General features: G+C 38.5%; 1 protein-coding gene across 1 annotated transcript in view; it reads left to right on the forward strand.

Annotated features, from left to right (window-relative positions):
- HCN1 (hyperpolarization activated cyclic nucleotide gated potassium channel 1) overlaps nucleotides 1–19,363 on the forward strand; it is a 197,267-nt gene that overhangs the window by 161,316 nt on the left and 16,588 nt on the right. Inside the window, exon 6 of the mRNA XM_042875288.1 lies at nucleotides 16,107–16,347. Within this exon, the coding sequence (XP_042731222.1) occupies nucleotides 16,107–16,347 (241 nt within the window). The remainder of the gene's footprint in view (nucleotides 1–16,106; nucleotides 16,348–19,363) is intronic.

Here is a 19,363-nt window from a genome sequence, read left to right on the forward strand (position 1 = left end):
TGCTTCTATGAACAATGAAGAAACAACTCCAAAGTTAATATGAGGCTGAAATGTGATGTAATTTGAGCATGGTAAGCTTTAATCCTTTTTAATAATGTAGTCATTATGATTTTCGGATACATGCCATTGAAAATTAACATAATAGTAAAAAATAAAATGAGTTTATTAAAAAACATTAAAGTAACAAAATCAATATTAAATATCAGTATTAAGTTATTGCAAATTACAGATATTTCACTTCAGTAACAACCTATGTCCATGCTTTTAGGGTCATAAAAGAAGTAATAATTTCATTGTAATGGATTGCATTTTATGTATTTTTATATACACTAGACCTTGGTAGAAGCTTAGGAGGGGAAGTAGAGAAAATGCATCAGAATTATAGATGTAGTCATACAGGAAGTCATTTAAGTATCTCTTTATATAGTTTCGTGGAAAGAATGAATACCTCTTTATCTAGTGCATTAAAGAGCTTTTCCACATAGTCATGGATAAAACATAACCTCAGTTCAACATAACCTCTGGTGTACTGAAATCATGAATGAATTATGCAGCACATCAGTCTTCCAGAATAAATGCTAGTATACTGGTATACTGGAGCGATACTTATTTGACAAATTCTGAAGAAAAAAAAAAGAAAAGCATTGCTATTTTTCGTATCTGTTTAACGTATTCCCAGATGATGACCAGTTCTGCAGAGCAGGCTTAAGCAAAGCTCTAAAAGTCTCTTTGAAAGGAATGTTACTAAGATATAAATTTGAGAACAGTAATAAATAGGCAGGGTTTATGTTGGAAATTGGCCCACGGTCACCAGGTGACTGGATTTTACTGTGCTTTAGGATACTCTGCACTACCAGGTATGACACAGAAATGCTCTGTTTGAAGTCTCAAATTTGATTCCTAGGAATCTGAGAAAATGAAGCTAAAATTATTTCCTGCATTGTGGGGAGTATGTTTGCTCCTTGGCACATGCTCATACACGTGTCCATGCTGTAGGTGGGACACAGCTTTCGAATTACCAATCACTTTCATCACTGCAGCACGTATTCCAAAAACTTTTATCAGAGTCCCTTCTGTGTTTAATGTCTTTGTTAGCAAATCCATCTTGAGCTGCGACATGCTTTGGCAAGTTCAAGATATAACTGCTTCCAATAATACAGATAATAATACACTGACAGCTCTCAGTAATTACGATTTTCAACAGACTTGTTACTGCATCTACGATATTCTTTTGTAATAACTGTTCAATAAATATTTCAGACATGACAGTTCTTTCATGAGCTCTTCTAAAATACTAAGTTAAATCAAATCCGAAATCTTAGTGCCGTTGTTTTCTTGTTAAAAGTGTTAAAAGATGTCTTTTGAGAAAAGTACCAGACTATTGGGATGCAAACTAAATACTCTCAAAGCCAGCTACAGAAGTGTAAGTCCAGTCTGTACTTGCTCTTGCCTGGACTGCTTTTCAAGGATCTGAAGAGCAGAAGCAGGAAGGCTTTCCCCGGAACCCTGTCCAGTTCACTGAGAGAACAGCAGCTAATGCAATAGCAGTGCTGTCCCACGGAGGAGAATTCTGCACCATTGCCTGACTTGAGTCCAAGATCACACTTCCAAGTGTCTGTTCTGTCTCAGTTTTTAGTGGACTGAAGGATTGTTTTGTTGATACTTGAGTGGTACTAAGGGGAGGATTGAAAGAAATAGGCTTTTTTATTTTCTTTTTCCTCATGTGGCTTCTGCTAAAAGGCAGTTAAAGTTAAGGCACATTAGACAGTGCTTACCACAGTATGTTCATTCCTATTAGATCTGACTATGCTCTTGCAATTATAAATGGAGTTGCTAATTTTTAGGATGGTAAAAATAGAAGCAAAGAACTTCTGACGACTTCTGAGTTAGTTTTCTGTACGTAAGTTTTTTAACACTGTGATTGCTTTTCCTCATCTGCAAACTTCTCCATGTAAGTGTAATACAGCCCTAGTTGATGAAGAGCCTTTAAGGGATGTCACATGAGTTTTCAAAAAAAAAGTTTTGTTTACTGATAACCTGCACCTCTGATAGTACATAGTGTGGCCAGCAGGAGCAGGGAGGTGATCATCCCCCTGTGCTCAACACTGGTGAGGCCGCACCTCGAGTACTGTGTTCAGTTTTGGGCCCCTCACTACAAGAAAGACTTTGAGGCCCTGGAACGTCTCCAGAGAAGGGCAACGAAACTGGTGAGGAGTCTGGAACACAAGTCTTATGAGGAGCAGCTGAGGGAGCTGGAATTGTTCAGTCTGGAGAAGAGGAGGCTCAGGGGAGACCTCATTGCACTCTGCAACTTCCTGAAGGGAGGCTGTGATGAGGAGGGGTTTGGCCTCTTCTCCCAGGCAACGAACAGGACACGGGGAAATGGCCGCAATTTGTACCAGAGGAGGTTTAGATTAGACATAAGGAAAAACTTTTTCTCTCAAAGAGTGGTCAGGCACTGGAATGACTGCCCAGGGATGTGGTGGAGTCACCGTCCCTGACAGTGTTCAAGTGGTGTCTGAATGAGGAGCTGCGAGATATGGTTCAGTTTGTGGTAGCATTGGTCATGAGAAGATGGTTGGACTAGATGATCTTGCAGGTCCTTTCCAACCTTGTGATTCTATGATTCTGTGATACATCTTTGCTTTTCCAAAGGGTGGTCTGTGTCCTGTATTAGTGCTTGAAATGGCACATAAGTAGACAGATAATGAGATAAAGTGTAGATATGTATGCAGAAGGTTTTGAATTTAATTTGAAGATAAGTGTCAAATACTGAAGGAACTTAGGTGTTTTTAGTGATCAACAAGAATCTTCCTCACTTAAATTACTGAGATATAAGATTGTTGGAGGTGAGTGGAGTTAAAAGCTGCTGCAGAGACTCCAGTTCATGTACTCTGAGTACCAATGCATACTTCCCAGTAGTTCCTTGGCTGAGTTCAAGGTAAAGATTTTTAGATGCTGTTTTCATCTTTTGGGATGAAAGTTTAGAGGCTGGATCCAAAACCAGCCTTAGCAGCACTTACTTACATGGATTTTCCCTAACATTTTCATCTCCTAGTTTTGTTAATTTTCTCAAGAATAAATCCATATTTCATTTCTCCCATTTGTGAAAAATGAAAACTCAGAAGTTAGTTGAGAAGATATTAATAAAGTGCCTAAAGCTCATACAGTTGCATGTCTTAGAGCTGACCGCTGTGTGTTTGTGCACTCTGATCATTGCAGTATACTAGAAACAATACGCTGCACCTTGATAGAAGGCTAAATAATTCTGTAGATAAAAAAGTACCTATGTGCTTATGTATATAAAAACAAGACACATTCTTTGTAATGAACAGTTTTCATTTCATTTCTGTGGTCTTGTGAATGTCATTTATATGTACTTAAAATAAATTTAACTCATTGTAGGGAATTTGAAATAGTGAAGAACTGAAAATCAGGAAGCAAAGAGGAATCTGTATTAAAAAAAGAGAGAGCTCGTTTTCAACTCTTTGAAAGGAATGATAACTGCAGGACAAGAAATGGTTTTAAGTTGAGGGAGGGAAGATTTAGGTTGAATGTCAGGGGGAAATTCTTCACAGAAAGAGTGGTGAGGTGCTAAGGCTGCCAGAAGAGAGGTTGTGGATGCCCCATCCTAGAGGTGTTCAAGGCCAGGTTGGATGGGGTCCTGGGCAGCCTGGTCTAGAATTAAATGGGGAGTCTGGTGGTCCTACCTGTGGCAGGGGGGTTGGAGATTCATGATCCTTGAGGTCCCTTCCAACCTGGGCTATACTGTCTGATTCTGTGTGTGTGTGAGAGAGGGAGAGAGAGAGAGAGAGAGAGAGAGAGAAAGAATGCAACTGTTTAGAATTATTTGAAAAGTGTTCCTGATGAGAGCATTATGCTGTGGTAGTTGGACAGCAGGTTGTTTGGAAAATACACTGGCTTGTACATGCATCCAGCATCTGCAAAAGAAAAGTCGAGCTACTTACTGTACCTCTCATTGCTACACATTTTATACTCACTTATTTATGCAAACACTACTTTTCATGATCATCCATATTTCACCAAAAATAGAATGACTCCCATCAGTAAGAGCTAGATATAAACTATCTCATCGTTTTTAGCAGCTGGCACAAAATAAATGCCCTACAGAGAGGAAGAGAATTGCTGTTGATATTATGTGTAGATAGCTTAATATATAACAGACCTTGAAAAGAATTAAGAGGCTATGACATCTCTAATGCTGCTGAACAGAGCTGGCATGTATGTAGTTTGCTTCGTCATTCTCCAACACAAGAAACCTTCTTCAAAATATTGATACTTACAGCAATGTGACAAACTTAGAATGTGAGAAAGAGGTTAATACCCTTCCTGAGCCATTATTTAAAGCTCATAGCTGGCCTATTTTTAGGCCACCATGTGAGGAGATGTTAGCTGAAAATAGACACAGATCATGTGCCCTTGCAGAATATAGAACATAAGGACATTTCATTTCCAAAGAACATAATTGGAACTGGGAGCAGAATCTTCTTTCACCTTTTGCTTGTAGATTATAACTCAATTTTACAAGCACGCAAATTATGTTAACCACTGAAAACTTGACTGAAATTAATTTCAAACGTATTTCTAATAAGACACATTACTGAGTTAAAATTTGGCTGTTTTTACACTGAAGACACATATGCATGTATGTGCACATATAAATAAGCCTGTGTAGACATGTGTGTGGAATATATAATGCATACATACACTTTCAGGCATATATGTGCAACCCAGTGTCCGAAATGCATGTAAGAGAGAAGTACTATATAAAAATCTGATTATGTTTCTCACTGTTACAGTACGTCTCAGCACATCTATCCTACACCTTCAGTCCATGCTTATATTACTTTACCGTGAACTGTAATGACAAGGCTTTTAAAGACTCTCCTATGATATAAAGTCAGTATAGATTAATTTATTCATAAAAGATTAATATATAGTTTTAAGATAATTTGAAAATTTTTCTGAATAAATTATAGGAACATATTTCTCATGGAAATAATCCTGAGTCTGTATTTAATTCATAAAGTGAGTAATGCCTGAAATACCTTTAATGGTTAAACAGCTAAACAAATGTAATGTTTTTAGCAACAGATAAACTGTAATTGGGTTTTTTGTGTTATTTTTTGTTTTGTTTTGTTTTTTAAAGAATATTTAACTGATGTAAACGGTGCACCATGGTATGCCCCCCTGCTTCCTGTGCCTGCCAAGTCTCATGCACAGATGCTGATGGCAGCTCCTGGAAACCCCGCTGTCATCAGGCTTCCTCACTTCTGTTGCATGCCTAATCCTAGAAAGAAAGCACAGGCAGAAATATTCAAGGCCTTAGTGACTGCATGCAGAGAGCAAACACAGCACACTTAGTAAACGTGAAAGGTGGAAGGCTACAGGTATCTCCCTTCACTTTTTGGATGCCTTATTTACACAGGTACTTCTTTTATATGCTCCTCAGAGTAAATATTTTCAGGATTTGCAAATGCAGAGGATGTCCCATGTGCCCTTGATCTGTCAAGTCTAGATTGTGATTTGGCTCCTAGCTCTAATGTGATTCTTTCTTTGCTTCTCTGATACCATGCACTCTCTTTTATCTTGCTTATGTTATGTAACTGGAGTGAATGGCTCAAATATTGGCCTGTGTTTATAGACACTGATGAACGACTTTTACTATAGTCATAATTACTAATGCATATGAACTAGTCCACTCCTGCCAATTTGCCTTCTCTTTCCCCAGCATGATCTGCTGTTGAGGTTGTTCTTGCTTCCTATTTGCACTCTCAGAATTTCTTGCATTCTTTACACCTCCTATGCCATTTATGCATCTCTTTTCCCTGCAGCTAACACTGTTAGCTAAAGAGGTACTCTCAAGAAAATTCTCTCGTCAGGGCTGTCTGGCTGTCACTCTACTGAGTTACTTCCAGAGATTTCATTTTCATTTTTTGCCATCTGATGCTATCGCTTCTGTAGCCATTTCTCCATGTCTCACTTTTTTCATTTGTAACTGAGCAGCATCCTCATGATTCACCGCAAAACTGAGCTCCAGAGTCTCTGCTCTCAGTATCTTTCTATGTGGCTTGCACTCCAGCCCAGTGGCCTGAATATGGGTCATGAGCTCCTTACACTTTTGTCACATGCTTCTCATAGCGTAACAACACTGAGCCACTGTGCTTGATCCTGCTACAGCACCCTTTGCAGTGGTTTCATTTAGAAGGCAAATTTAAATGGCCTTATAATTAGCTCGTCTCTCTTAAAATAATAGAGCAGTGACGATGGCTGATTCAGAAATAGAAAGGGATTGGGCATCCTCCTTATCTGTCTCTTTATATCTTTCTGTTAAATATATATGTGTGCGTACACAGTTGACAATGTAAATATTCTAGCATTACACACAGGCATTCAGGGTTCTATCACACATTTGTCTAAGAAATCAGAATAAATATCACTGTTTGCAACTGCTCTTCTTCCCCACTTCAAGATGCTAACGTAGATAGCATAGCAATGCTTTATGAGTCAAAGACAGGAGTTTGTTTATACTGTATATACAACAAGTCTCTACTGAGTAGTTACCAATGAAATGCAAAGAGAAATGTGCATAAAAACTCTAAACAGTATTTCAAGCTCAGCTAACTAGTATTTATCCAGTATAAACAGTAAATTTAATTTAAGCAACTTAATAATTTTACAGAGTGGTTCTTTTAATTCATAATAAGGAGTAACTGTTAGCCTAGCAATTAACAAGATAACAGTATTTCCGATCCAGAGCTCCTGGAGAGGTTCAAAATAACATGGCCTACAAACCACTGCTGCTGATAGTTAAATAACCGTTTTCCTGGCTTTTGTTGTTAACTATGTCAGCTAGATGATACAAAGAGAGTGTGGGTAAAGCACACTTGAGAAGCAGCTAGTGGATGAGTCAGTTGTCTTGGGCATTTGGGCTGTGAGATACAGGAGACAAGAGGAGAAATGAAAGGACAAGGAGGGAGGGATAGAATGGCAGAAGGAATTTCTTGCCTGATGCAGCACTTAGAATAAATTCTCAGGGGAGCTATTCTTAGCATTGAATTCTGCTCTTCGCTAAACAAGTGCAAATCAGAAATAGTCAACACACAAATTTATCTCCAGGATGTAGCTTTCCGTTTCTCCTAAGGCATGTTGAGTTTTTTCTCCCACCAAGTTCTTTGTTTCAGTAGTTTGTGCTAGTCCTCAGGCAGTTCTCTGCTAGCTTCAATGTTTTTCCTCTGTTTTCATCCATAAGTTATTTTCTGCATGGGCCTTCTTGCTTCAGTGAGATAAGTAGTCTTGTTCAGCCACATCACATGTTCTGCATTCAACAAATATTTTATACAACAAAGCACCCACATCAACACATTCTACGTAGTAAGTGATGCAAATACAAGTGTAGCTCTGGATGACTTTGTGAAATTCCACTCTCTTCCTCTCTCCCTGTTTGTTTGTTTGTTTGTTTTACGGTTTTCTGTTGTACACAACTACTCTGCTTTCAATCACATGGATCAAGCACTGTTGTGAGAATAGCAACACCCTTTCCAGAACTTTTCAAAAACAAAATATTTTCTTTCTGGCTGTCAGGTAATATTTCATTTGGTGCATATAAGAAGTACACTTTATTCTAAAGAACTGTAAGTAAGATCTGAGGTTGTTTCTGGAAGGATCACAGAATCACAGAATCACAGAATCACCCGGGTTGGAAGGGACCCCAAGGATCATGTAGTTCCAACCCCCCTGCCTAGGATGTAGTAGGAAAAAATAGTAGCTGCCACACAGATCATGTACAAGGTCAATCACAGATTGATTGGTGTTAGCAAGTGGTACCACAGTAGTTCAGAACAAATGCAGAAGGATGAATATGGTTTTCAGAATCATCACACTATCACAAGAAGGACTGGAAGCTAGGGAGACGGTGGAAAAGCAATGCTATTTGTTAACCTGTGAGCAAGCAGACTAGGAAGAGAAATGTGATTATTAACAAAACCAACATTACTGTTCCTTAATTGCTGTTTTAGAAAAATACGAGGTTTGCTTCATAATGACTAATTTACACCACTTTTCAATGGACTAACACAAGTTTCTGCTACAGGCAGATACTGATAGGATTTTACAAATCTTACATTTCTTGCAGTTCCCCTTCCTGCCACAAATTGACAGTGCATACGTTAAAGTCTGTAGACTCATAATTGAACAACTTCAAATTTAAAACGCTTTACTAAACCAAGACATCAGTCTTACGTGCCTTCTACCCAAGATATTATTTGGTAAATACTACATTATTAGTACAACACCCAGACACAAAGAAAAGTTAAGATATTTTGCTGCTCTTTAATACAATCTGAAATACTGGTTGTTAAATAAATTTTGTAAATTGCAGTTTATTTATACAATTAATAAAAGGAAACAAAATCTATAGCAACTGCTGCTGTCATACATAAAATCTATATTACCTTCTGGAACAAACTAGCAGTGCTATTCTTCAGGATTTTTTTCTGTAGTAGTCACTTCCAGCACTACATATGGAGAGGGAAGGCCTCCGAGAACTAGAGGCTGGTTAACTGGCTCAAACTTATCTGAGTTACCAGCACTTCCCAAGCTTTTGAAACTAGACAGGCTATCTCACAATTACAGTTTGTCTTAAAACATTGTGTCTGTGCTCATTTTGATAGTTCTTATCCTTTTCCCAACAAAGTTATGAGACATAGAAAATTTCAGAACATTGAAGATTACAGCTAAATTAACTTTAAAAGTTGCACAGTTTTGGAATGGATACACTGTTCAGTGAATGAAAAGATGGACAGTGTCTTTTTTTCTCTCTTTTTTTCCTTCTTTTTTTCCCCTCTTCTAAAATATTCTAAATATAATAGAAGATCTAGAGAAAAGAAGCATGACATGCATGGAATTGCTCTCTCCCTTCACCTCAGTTAAATCAATTAACAAGCTGGGAAAATGATGGATATCTTTCACCAGACAGACCTTATTGGAGGTTTGTTGAGCCATCATATCTGCATTTTAAGTTAATGCAATAATAATTCTGAAGTACAAAAAATGCATGTAGGGAATTGAATTAAAAAATCAGATCAGAGTGATATAAAAGTACACAGAAAGCCAGCAATCAACCACAGAAGCCAAGAAAACATAATTGATCCAACCCATATCCCTGCTGCTTGAAAATACATAAAAAAGATTGGTTTCTCTTAGGAGACAGCAATACTAGCTACCATATGCACTTTTTAAGGACGACTTGTCATAAAATGAGGTGGAGGGAGCCAGAGAGAAAAAAAAAAACACAACTGTGCACCTGCTTCAACTCAGTCCTGGCAGAAACCAAGCAGGGCTTTCATTCAAAGACGGGCCGTAAAGCAAGTTAATTGCTCCCTGCCTTAGCTCATCTCACAGCTGGTTGGAAAATTTTCTGCAGCTGGGCAACCAGTGTGCAGGTATGGTGGAGGTCCTGGAGACCTAAGGGTTTTGCAAATGTAAATACACAGACTGTCTACTGATTTTCAAGGCAGAATGTCTTTCCCCTTTAGTTTTTGTCAGGCTTTGTGCATTGTCTGTGGTCAAACACGTAGGTTACCTCAAATCAGAGCATTCTTGTGCTTCTAAAGTGTAAAGCTGCGGCAGCTAGAGAGAGAGGTTTTCCAAAGCCTACATACCCCCAATATTCAGCTATATTTACAGAGTGGCAAAACACCAAAGTCTTGAAGAAAAGAGAATTACATCTCTCGGTGCAGTTCTAGACATAAATGATGATATCCAAAGGTTAAACATGAAATTTAAGCAGTCTCTGTGTTAAAAATGCCCATTGTTCTGGTACAGAGAGAAATCTGGCATAGTGTACAAAGAGAAAATTTGTGCCAGACATCAAATGGGCTACAAATGAAGCCCTCGATCTGTGTTTTCCCTATAGAGAATGCTAGATTTAAATGTAAGTGAAAAATGGAAAGACTGTGGTAAAACCACTCAAAGGTAAAGCTCTGCATAGTCATTGTTACATGTCTAAAAGCTTTGGAGTAAAATTTGTTTTTCAGGGAAGCATTCTGTTTAGTTGATTAACCACAATGTATCAAAGCAATTTGAATCATTTCAGGTGTACCAGAAATAAAGAATATTGCATCCTGTTGCCACATGTATATTTTCTGGCACTAAACAAGTTTTGATCTGTGTGACTAACAATGTAGTCACTCCCCCAGTGGGATGCTAACCCTAGTCCTCCTGATTGCCTGCTGTCATAAAGCCTGTGAGTACTTAATATCTGTGAGATGCCTTCTTTCTGCCAAGGCTGAGTGCAATTGAACAACAGGTTAAAATTAACTGCAATCACGAACACATACAGAATATGACTACTTAAAACCCAAATGAACCGCATATGTTGCTCAAAAATTAATGGCTTCTATTTATTTCCATGGAAACTTCAACAGATATGGAGAACACAGTAACACTACTTGATAGAGCAAACTCTCCACTACAAAACACTATTTTTTCAACGCAGTCATCATCAGTAGCAATGCATTTTCTCCAGCTGTGAACAAGACCCTGTATACTGTGCTTGCCAAAATCAGCAGTACATGAGGTGAACCACTGTTGTTGTCGCAACTGTGGAAACATACCACCCACCTCCTCACTGTGCTCATATCCTCCGTTTGGTAACCATAAAAACACAGCAAGCATCAATGAATGTTAATGGATGAAATTTTTTCCATATGGAGAAATTCAGTGATGCACTTTTGTGTCATAAACACTTCTGTGTCAAATGCGTTTGTCAGACTGCCCTTCTTCTGCCGTCTGTTGACAGCAACAACATGTAATGCAATACTGGTGGTAAGGTTCAACCTCTACTGCCATACCACTGACACCACCTCTGGTGTTGTGTGCTAATAAAATAGAATAGGAGGCATTACTTTCAGGGAGGCCCTCATATATTCCACATGTTGATATACCCCAAACCCTTTTAAAGCAGAGCATTAACACATAGGGAAAACAAACAAACAAACAAACAAACATGCATTGTTAAAATTTTTGTTTGTTTGTTTGTTTGTTTGTTTTAATAGAACTGACCAAATGAAACTAAGTGTAGCCATAAACACACTTTGTTGGCCTCTACATAGGAAGAACACAGCTTGTGGACGGAAGTAGTGTCATCTATTAGCTGAATTGGATGTGTGGGGAAAAAACAACCCATCAGTCATGCACATTTTTCTAGGACTTCCTCTTTTTTCTACTAACAGCTTTTTCCAGTCAGTCTAACTAAAAGCACTTCTTCTATCCAAAAGTTTCTCACCGAAAGAAAAAGCCTGATGCCATCAGAGAAGTGGGTGACCGTTGTGCCCATTGACATTATTCAGAGCTGCTTCTTTAGGTGTGACATGACAAGATGTGTTGGAGCAATTGCCCAGAAATACTGAACTCATGAAAATGATACTGTCTAAGGATTTAATGACAGTTTGAAAAAAAAATGGCCAGAAGAGCCAATATGAGTAATAAGGCCAATACAACATCAAGCAGCAGGAGCCAGTGGAGACAGCTAGCTAATCCCTAATATAAAGCAGATCACTACACCTCTGATTTAGTCCTTGCATACTAGTCAGGTACTTGACCTTGATAAACACTTATTCCATGTGAGTCTGAATCACTCCTTCCTTTAGCCACTTCAGACACATAAAATGTTATTAATTCTCTCTCAAGGCTTCCATTTGTTATTGGTGTACAGGTGAGAAAAAAAAAAAAAAACAAAAAAAACCATTATTTCTTCTAATAAAGATACATGGGGGATCATAATTTGGTTCCAGTCACACTCCAAAGAAATAACTCAAAAAAAGAGTTAAAAAAAAAGAAAGATGTTTATCTGCACATAAAATGACAACTTTTAATTAGGCTTTAAAAAAAAATAAAATTAAAAGACATTACTTTTTCTCCCAGAGCTTTCTGAATTACATAAGGTACTTTTGTAATCATTACTGTTTCTTTATCCCTAAGATGATATTTGAAGTGATATACAAGAATCTGAAATTACAGCACTGCTTATGATTAAGACTCACAGAAATGTATTTTACTTGTTCTGAACAATCTCATATTTAAATAAAAGAACACTTTAAAGAAAAACAAAGCACTTAAAAATGACACATTTCTTTCTCCCTCAGTAATTTTCCACCTTCTAACATCTTAAACATGGAAAGTTGGTGCTTTAACATAAACTTTCTTAGAGAACTAATCAACAAAACGAGTGCATTACTAGAACCTAACAGCTGAAATTACCACAGCAGGGAGGTTTTGTAGCTTTGTTCATGCCTTCATTATGCAACTCAAACTGAACAGATAAACTGTATGTATAGATGGGTATATATAGGTATAGACTATATAGCAAGAGAGAGAAAGGTGTGCAGGAGATGGAGCCATAAAAAGAAATGAGATTCCAAAAGTGAATATCCTGCAACAAGATGTTTTGCTTTATTTGCCGAGAAGAAATGAAATCTTTTTCTGTTGGACTCTGCTGGCTTTGCACAGAGGGCCCATGTAGTCATGAGTTCTCCCCTGTGTTTGTGTCATAAAGTTATGAAAATACATTATTTATCACTTCCCTTTTTTTCTATATGTCACTGAGTCACAGAATGATTAAGGTTGGAAGTAACTTCTTGAGGTCATCTGATCCAACACCCACACGTAAGCCGGGACACCTACAGCATGTTGCCCAGGTCCACATCTCTCTTGTGCTGGGAAACCAAGAAATAGATTATTCAATATGCTGAATAGGGCAGAAGGATCACCACAGTTGATCTAATGGCAGTACTGTGCTTAATGCAGGCAAGAATATCATTAGCCTTCTTAGGAGCAAGGGCACGTTGCTGACTCACGTTCAACTTGGTGTCTGCCCAGACTCTTAAGTCTTTTTCTGACAGTGTAATTTCCAGCTGGGTGACAACCAGCCCTACTGGTTCCTCAGGGTTCCACCCCAGAAGCAGGACTATTTACTTCTCCTTGTTGAACTTAGTGAGATTTTTGTCAGCCCATCTCTCCAGTCAGTCTAGTTTCATCCAGACGGCTGCATGGCCCTCTGGTGAGTCAGTCAGTCACTATTTCCACTCTTAGGTCATGCACAAATTTAGCGTGGGTGACCTCCCTTCCTTCGTCAAGGTCATTAATGAAGATGTTAAACAGACCTGAAAGTGTTACTGACCACTGCAGTATGCTGGTTGTTACTGGCCTCCAGCTAGACTTTGCACCATTGAATACATTCCTCTGGACCGACCCATTCAGTGAGTTTTCAGGCTACCTCACTGTCTGCTCATCTAACCCATGTTTCAGTAGTTTCTCTGTGAAGATCTTATGAGAGGCAGTGTCAAGGCCAATGTATCTCCTGATCTGTTTCTTTTCCACCCAAGATGGGAGTCACTTGTCTTGATGTCTGGAACTTGCAGTTCCATAAAGTTGCTGGTAAAGATTGAGACAAAGAAGCATTCATTACCTCAGCTTTTCCACTGTCTTGGATAATCAGGTCTCCTGCTTGTTTGTTTAAGGAGAGGGCCCACATTTTCTTTGCCTTCATTTTTGTCACTGAGGTATTTGAGGTATTGTTGCTCTTAATGTCTTGGCCAGATTGAATTCTATGCTTTCCTGTTTCCATCTTCTTGGCAGTGTCTCTGAATTTCTTCCAGGTTACCTGTCCTTGCTTCCACCCTTTCTAGGCATCCTATTTGTATCTGAGTTTGGTCAGGACCTCCTTGTTCATTCATGCATGCCTCCTGGAACTGTTGTGTCTGACTTCTGCTTTGTTGGGATGCATGACTCATGAACTTGGAGAAGGTGATCCTTGAATATTAGTCAGCTTTTTTGGGTCCCTCTTCCTTCTGGGTCCTTATCCCACAGAACTCTACTACACAAATCCTTGAAAATGACAAAGACTAAGGTTGTGATCTGTGCACTCCTTGCTGTGTAAAGGACTTTATTTACTTTATCTGCCCCACTTCTCAGTCTTTTGTGCTTGACAGCTTTTTCCCTAGGCTCTCTGTTCCCAAGCTCTCACTTTTTCACTTCCTTGATCTCTTTTTCAAAGTCAACCTTCCTGACTCCTTTTTTTCTATTTCTTCTGTGTCCTTTGTGTTTCTTCCTGTTCCTCTCATTCTCTTTCTTAATACTGCTCCCCTCATACTGTTTTTCTTTCTGCTGATGACTGTTGAACTTTTCACTTTCCAAGCCCCTTCTGTGCTAACCGATCAGCCTCAATATTATTTCAAGACAATTTTTGCATCATTTAGTAATTTCCTTTCTCTGCCTCCCAGACATGCAAGACAGTTATTCACTTTCAGAAATAGAAAACAAACGGCATATCTACAGAAAAGTCCCTGAGCAGAGCAAGAAAAATAATGGTTATTTCCAGCTTTCTGACATCAGCTAAGACGATAGCAAGGCAGTCTCAGGGAGAGCAGAGAAAGTAGTTTGGGACTCCACATATGATGCCACCAGACTGCGAGCAATGGGAGAAGAGAATAACCTGTCCTCTCCAGGGAAACAGTGGCTGAAGTTTTTGTGAGAAATAAGGTTCCTTATTACCTGTTTAGATGAAGAGAACAGGTTTTTCTTCTTTCCTTGGAAAGACAGTCAACTGGAATCTCTTTTTAGTATTTATTGTGTTACCCAGAGTATACTTTAAGGGATATATATAAAAGGCATATTTAGAATATATCTAAGCGTAGAGATGTGATGCTGTTAAGACAGAGGCTAAAGAAAACTGCTTTACTGCTCTTTGTTAAGAGTCAGTGTTCATTCATGCTCAGAAACGCTTCTATTTCCAACTTGCCATTAACATTACTACTGACAATGAGGAAAAGGCTGAGATTCTCAATGCCTTCTTTATTCTGTTTTTAATGATCAGATAACTGTCAGGTTCTCCTGAGGGAACTCTGCCCCCTGACCTGGAAGTCAGAGATGGGGAGCAAAATAAATTCCCCACAATTCAGAAGGAAGCTAGTGAAGGAAGTTAGTGACCTGCTACTCCACTTGGACTGTCATGAGTGCACGGGGCCAGATGGGATCCACCTGAGAGTTCTAACGGAGCTGGCAGAAGCGACTGACGCATTGATTTCCATTATTTATCAAAAGTCCCAGTCAACCAGTGAGGTCTCGGAGAACTGGAGGCTTGCTAATATGATGCCCATCTACAAGAAGGATTGGAAGGAGGATCTGAGAATCTACAGGCCTGTCATCCTGCCCTTGATATCTGGGGAAATCACTGAAGCAGATCTTCTTGAGTGTGATCACACAGCATGTGTAGAACAACACAGGGTCAGGCTCAGCCAGAGTGGATTCGTGACGGGCACATCCTGCCTGATAAACCTCATCTCCTTCTATGACCATGTCACCCACCTAGTGGGATGAGGGAAAGGCTGTGGATGTAGACTACCCAGACTTTAGCAAAGGCTTTGACACTGCCTGGCTCTGGAAAGATAAATATTCTTGGTGAGAAACAGCCTTAAGACCTGTAGCAGTTTTAGGAAAACAGTACTGCTTTCTGAATTTAAGGATCTGTTTGAAGTGCACAATTCTGTGTTTATAAGATGAATTAAATTCTGAGAAATAAATTTTTCTACTGATTTCAGCTAGCCCTGCAGCTAACTACAGTGGTCATTTATATTTTCAATAGAGTTGTTAAAATCAGAATGACGTTACTGGTACAACATTGGAAAACACAGGGCTAAACTTTGCACTTGCATAACTTTATCACTTAGTACAGTTATTGCAGCAGCTAATCTTCTTGTTAGCTTTTCTGTGTAATTCTTATCTAATCTTTATCTTTCTGCCATTTTTCCCTGTTAAAATTCAAGGGAAATAAGATGTGAAACCCACCGGAAGAAGACAACTTTTTTAGTACAAATCAGAACTGCTTTATTGTTCCTATCACTTCGCTGGAAAGAGATGAAAAGCTAATGAAAAGATTAAAAATGAGGCGCAGTAGGAGAAATAGAAAAGTCCAATAACTGCATAATTTATGTTTGTGTGTGTGATCAAAATAGTCTTTTTTCTGTGCCATTTATAATGTATATATTTGCTGACCATCATTACCATAATGTTTCTTGTCTATTTAGGAGATCGTCAACTTCAATTGTCGGAAGCTGGTTGCTACAATGCCTCTTTTTGCTAATGCAGACCCAAACTTTGTGACTGCCATGCTAAGCAAACTGCGTTTTGAGGTGTTCCAACCTGGTGATTATATTATCCGAGAAGGTGCTGTGGGTAAAAAGATGTATTTCATTCAGCATGGCGTTGCTGGTGTTATCACCAAATCCAACAAAGAGCTGAAGCTGACAGATGGCTCTTACTTTGGAGGTGAGTAGGAAAAAATGAACTGTACCTTTGAAATGAATGCACTAGCATAAAACATATTAAGATATGAGACATATAGAGATGTATGAATGTCTTTAGCCTGGACAATTCCAATTGCTGGAAAGTGTATGCAAAATATTTTTGAATAATACATTCACACTCTGCTTACCCTTCTGATGTAGCTACTGAAGATAGGGAATAACCTTTCTAAGTGATTTTAAATGAAGAGCATCTCTTTAAAAAGGGATAGAAATTTGTAGTCATAAATGCACTTCTGAAAGTTAAAAATAACTGCAAGAGCTCAAAATTTGATGGGAGTAAAGACGATTATTATTATGAGATATTTGGCATCCTTCAAGAATATTTCATGCTGTTATTAGGGCTTTTTCACTGAATTTTTTTGTATGCAGTATTGATTAGCCTTCCAGTAAAAAAAAACTGAGAAACTGAACTCTGAGATAACCATTCAACAGCTGTATATTAATAAAAATAAAAATAATAAAAAAAAAAAACAGACAGGAATTTTAATGCAACTTAAATTCATTTGGTAATCCTAATGAAAAATAGATATTCATTTAGATGAAGTCATCTGAATATTTGTATTGGAATGAAAGCAGTCTTTTTTTTCACATGTAATAATCAGTATGATTTTCTTTTTCTGGTGGCTTTTAGTTGTCTCTGTGCAATGAAATAGGTATCTGCTTCTTAAGGTAGAGAAAAGGCTGGCTTCTAGATGTTGATTGAACATCTGTATGTAGTACTGCTGCTTATGACCATCAGTTAGTTTGTTATTGTATTAATTTTCTGTTCAATCCCTTGAATCATCCCAGAGCTGAGCTGAGTCAAAAGCCTTTCAGAAAATGTTGGATTGAGAACCTAAACAGTAGCATTTAGCTGGTGTACAGAAGTGGAATGCTTAAAAATGTAATGTGGGCCTCAGAGTTTGAATTGGGCTACGGAGTTACTTAACTAATCCCGTTTTAGAATAATATCCTAAAGCAACTCCTACTGATGTGGCCAGCAGGTCATGTCATTCTGCAGTAGCCTTTGCAAGGTGATTTGTACCAGTATTTGTACAAGCACTTCAGAAAAGCAGTCTTGTGCTTATCCCATGGGCTTAAACCATAAATGCTGAAGACGGGAGATTAAGGAGAAAAGGTAAATGCTGAGGATGAAGAAACAGAGCAACCTTGGTCGTGGTTTCCTCTGTGCTTAGCAGTGCCCCAGTTTATGAAAATGAGTTTGCAAGAACCTGCATGCTGAATCTGGCCATAATACTCCTCTGAACCAGCAGAGGATCAGAGGAGATTGCAAATGGAAGTATTTTATGTAACTGTCAGCCTGTTCTTGCAGTGCAAATGACTCCTTAGCTCATCCTGTTCATCCGCTACCTTAGCAGGACTGCAGTCAAAAAATAAGCTATTTACACTATCTGGATACCTGAAGAACTTAATATAGTGCATACCAAAACATTTTGTTCATACAGACACTCCTGGGATGAGACAAGGAGCACAAAGATCTGGACAAATATCTCTGAATCCTAACAGCTGCTGGGGCAAATGGGAAAAAAATATTGGCTGCTGTTTGTAGCCGAAAGGGAAGATATGAGAAAAGGAAGAGTGAGCACACAGGGAGAAAGAATCTGGAAAAGGATGTACTCTGGGATACAATACATCATGATTCAGATCTGTTTTAACAAAATATCATACAGCATTGTGAATTCCCAGAAAGAAAGACCTATTTGACTGCAGCTGAAAAGAGAGGAAACAAGATGCCCATCAGAAAACTGTGAAAATCTTGGTTTGTCAAAGCAGAAAAAAAAACTCAAATACGCTCTTCTATCTGAAGGAAATACATTTTCTCTGAAAAATGCACCACAATCTGAGCAGAGCCTCCTGACCAATACAAAGATTAAAAATATTTCACCAGGGAATAGTAACGAATGTCTGTCCAAATCCCAAGACTAATCACCTTCTTTTTCTCCAATGGAGACATATGCAAAATCTGAGACCAAGATACTGCTTAACAAGCTGCAACTTACAACTTTAATTCTATAGCCCCAGATCTGACCTAATAAATCAGTTTAAATATTTATGCTTTCCACTGAATAAAAAACACAGAGGTGCTATGGGGTCATGAGAGCTTGGGTTTCCCAAGAACTCTGGCTCTGGGGATTTTGGGAGGAGTCCTTGGAGAGGCAAGCTGTCCTACAAAACTCATGAAGTGTGTCCCACCTTAAATTTGGAAAACATTTATCAGAGTATCCATCTTTAAAATACTTTGGTATTGACAAAATTTTATCAGCAGAAAGTTTTTTACACCCTGGAGTTGTAGGACAACTAGTAGTTAGTGTAAAAGCCAAGACTTAAAATGAAACAAAGCAGTATCACCAGTATTTGTTTGGAAATTCTTCTCAAAAAGAATGTGTCTGAATATCCACAGCCACAGTAACAAGTAGAAAATTCTGTGGTTTTAGTATTGATTAATGAGACTGTATTTCACCTCAGCCTTACATTGATTTTTGATGGAAGTGCAGAGTGATGACTCCAGAGAGCCCATCATAGATCTGGGCTTTATTACTGTATGCCTTTTATCTCATATGTGCTCATTGGTTTCTCCTCTCTGATGTAAGTAAGTCAAATATACTAGCCACTAAGATATTTTGGCTTGTTTGGTGACACAGCTGTCAGGAGAGTATTCTACCTCTTAACTTCCACGAGTGTTCTTAAAGAAAATCTTGAATTTTGGATGTAGGAGCATTATTTAGCCTAGCAGAATGTAGGATGCTAGTTTTTGTCCTCTGCATCTGCTTCAAGTGCTAGTATGCATTTGCAAATGATGTCTGGTACTATCCTTTTCTGTAGCCTACATTTGCCTCAGCCCTTCCCACCACTCCAGCTTTAATGGAAAACAAAAAGCATGCATAAGGGAATGAGTGAGAATACATCTGGCCTTCTAGTCTGCAAGCACATATTGATGGCTTATGTCCAGCTCTTTATCTAACAGAACCTCAAGTCCT

Source organism: Lagopus leucura, unplaced genomic scaffold (genome assembly GCF_019238085.1).
Source record: "Lagopus leucura isolate 7727_CA_CO unplaced genomic scaffold, USGS_WTPT01 Super-Scaffold_100014, whole genome shotgun sequence".
NCBI classification, from domain to species: domain Eukaryota; kingdom Metazoa; phylum Chordata; class Aves; order Galliformes; family Phasianidae; genus Lagopus; species Lagopus leucura.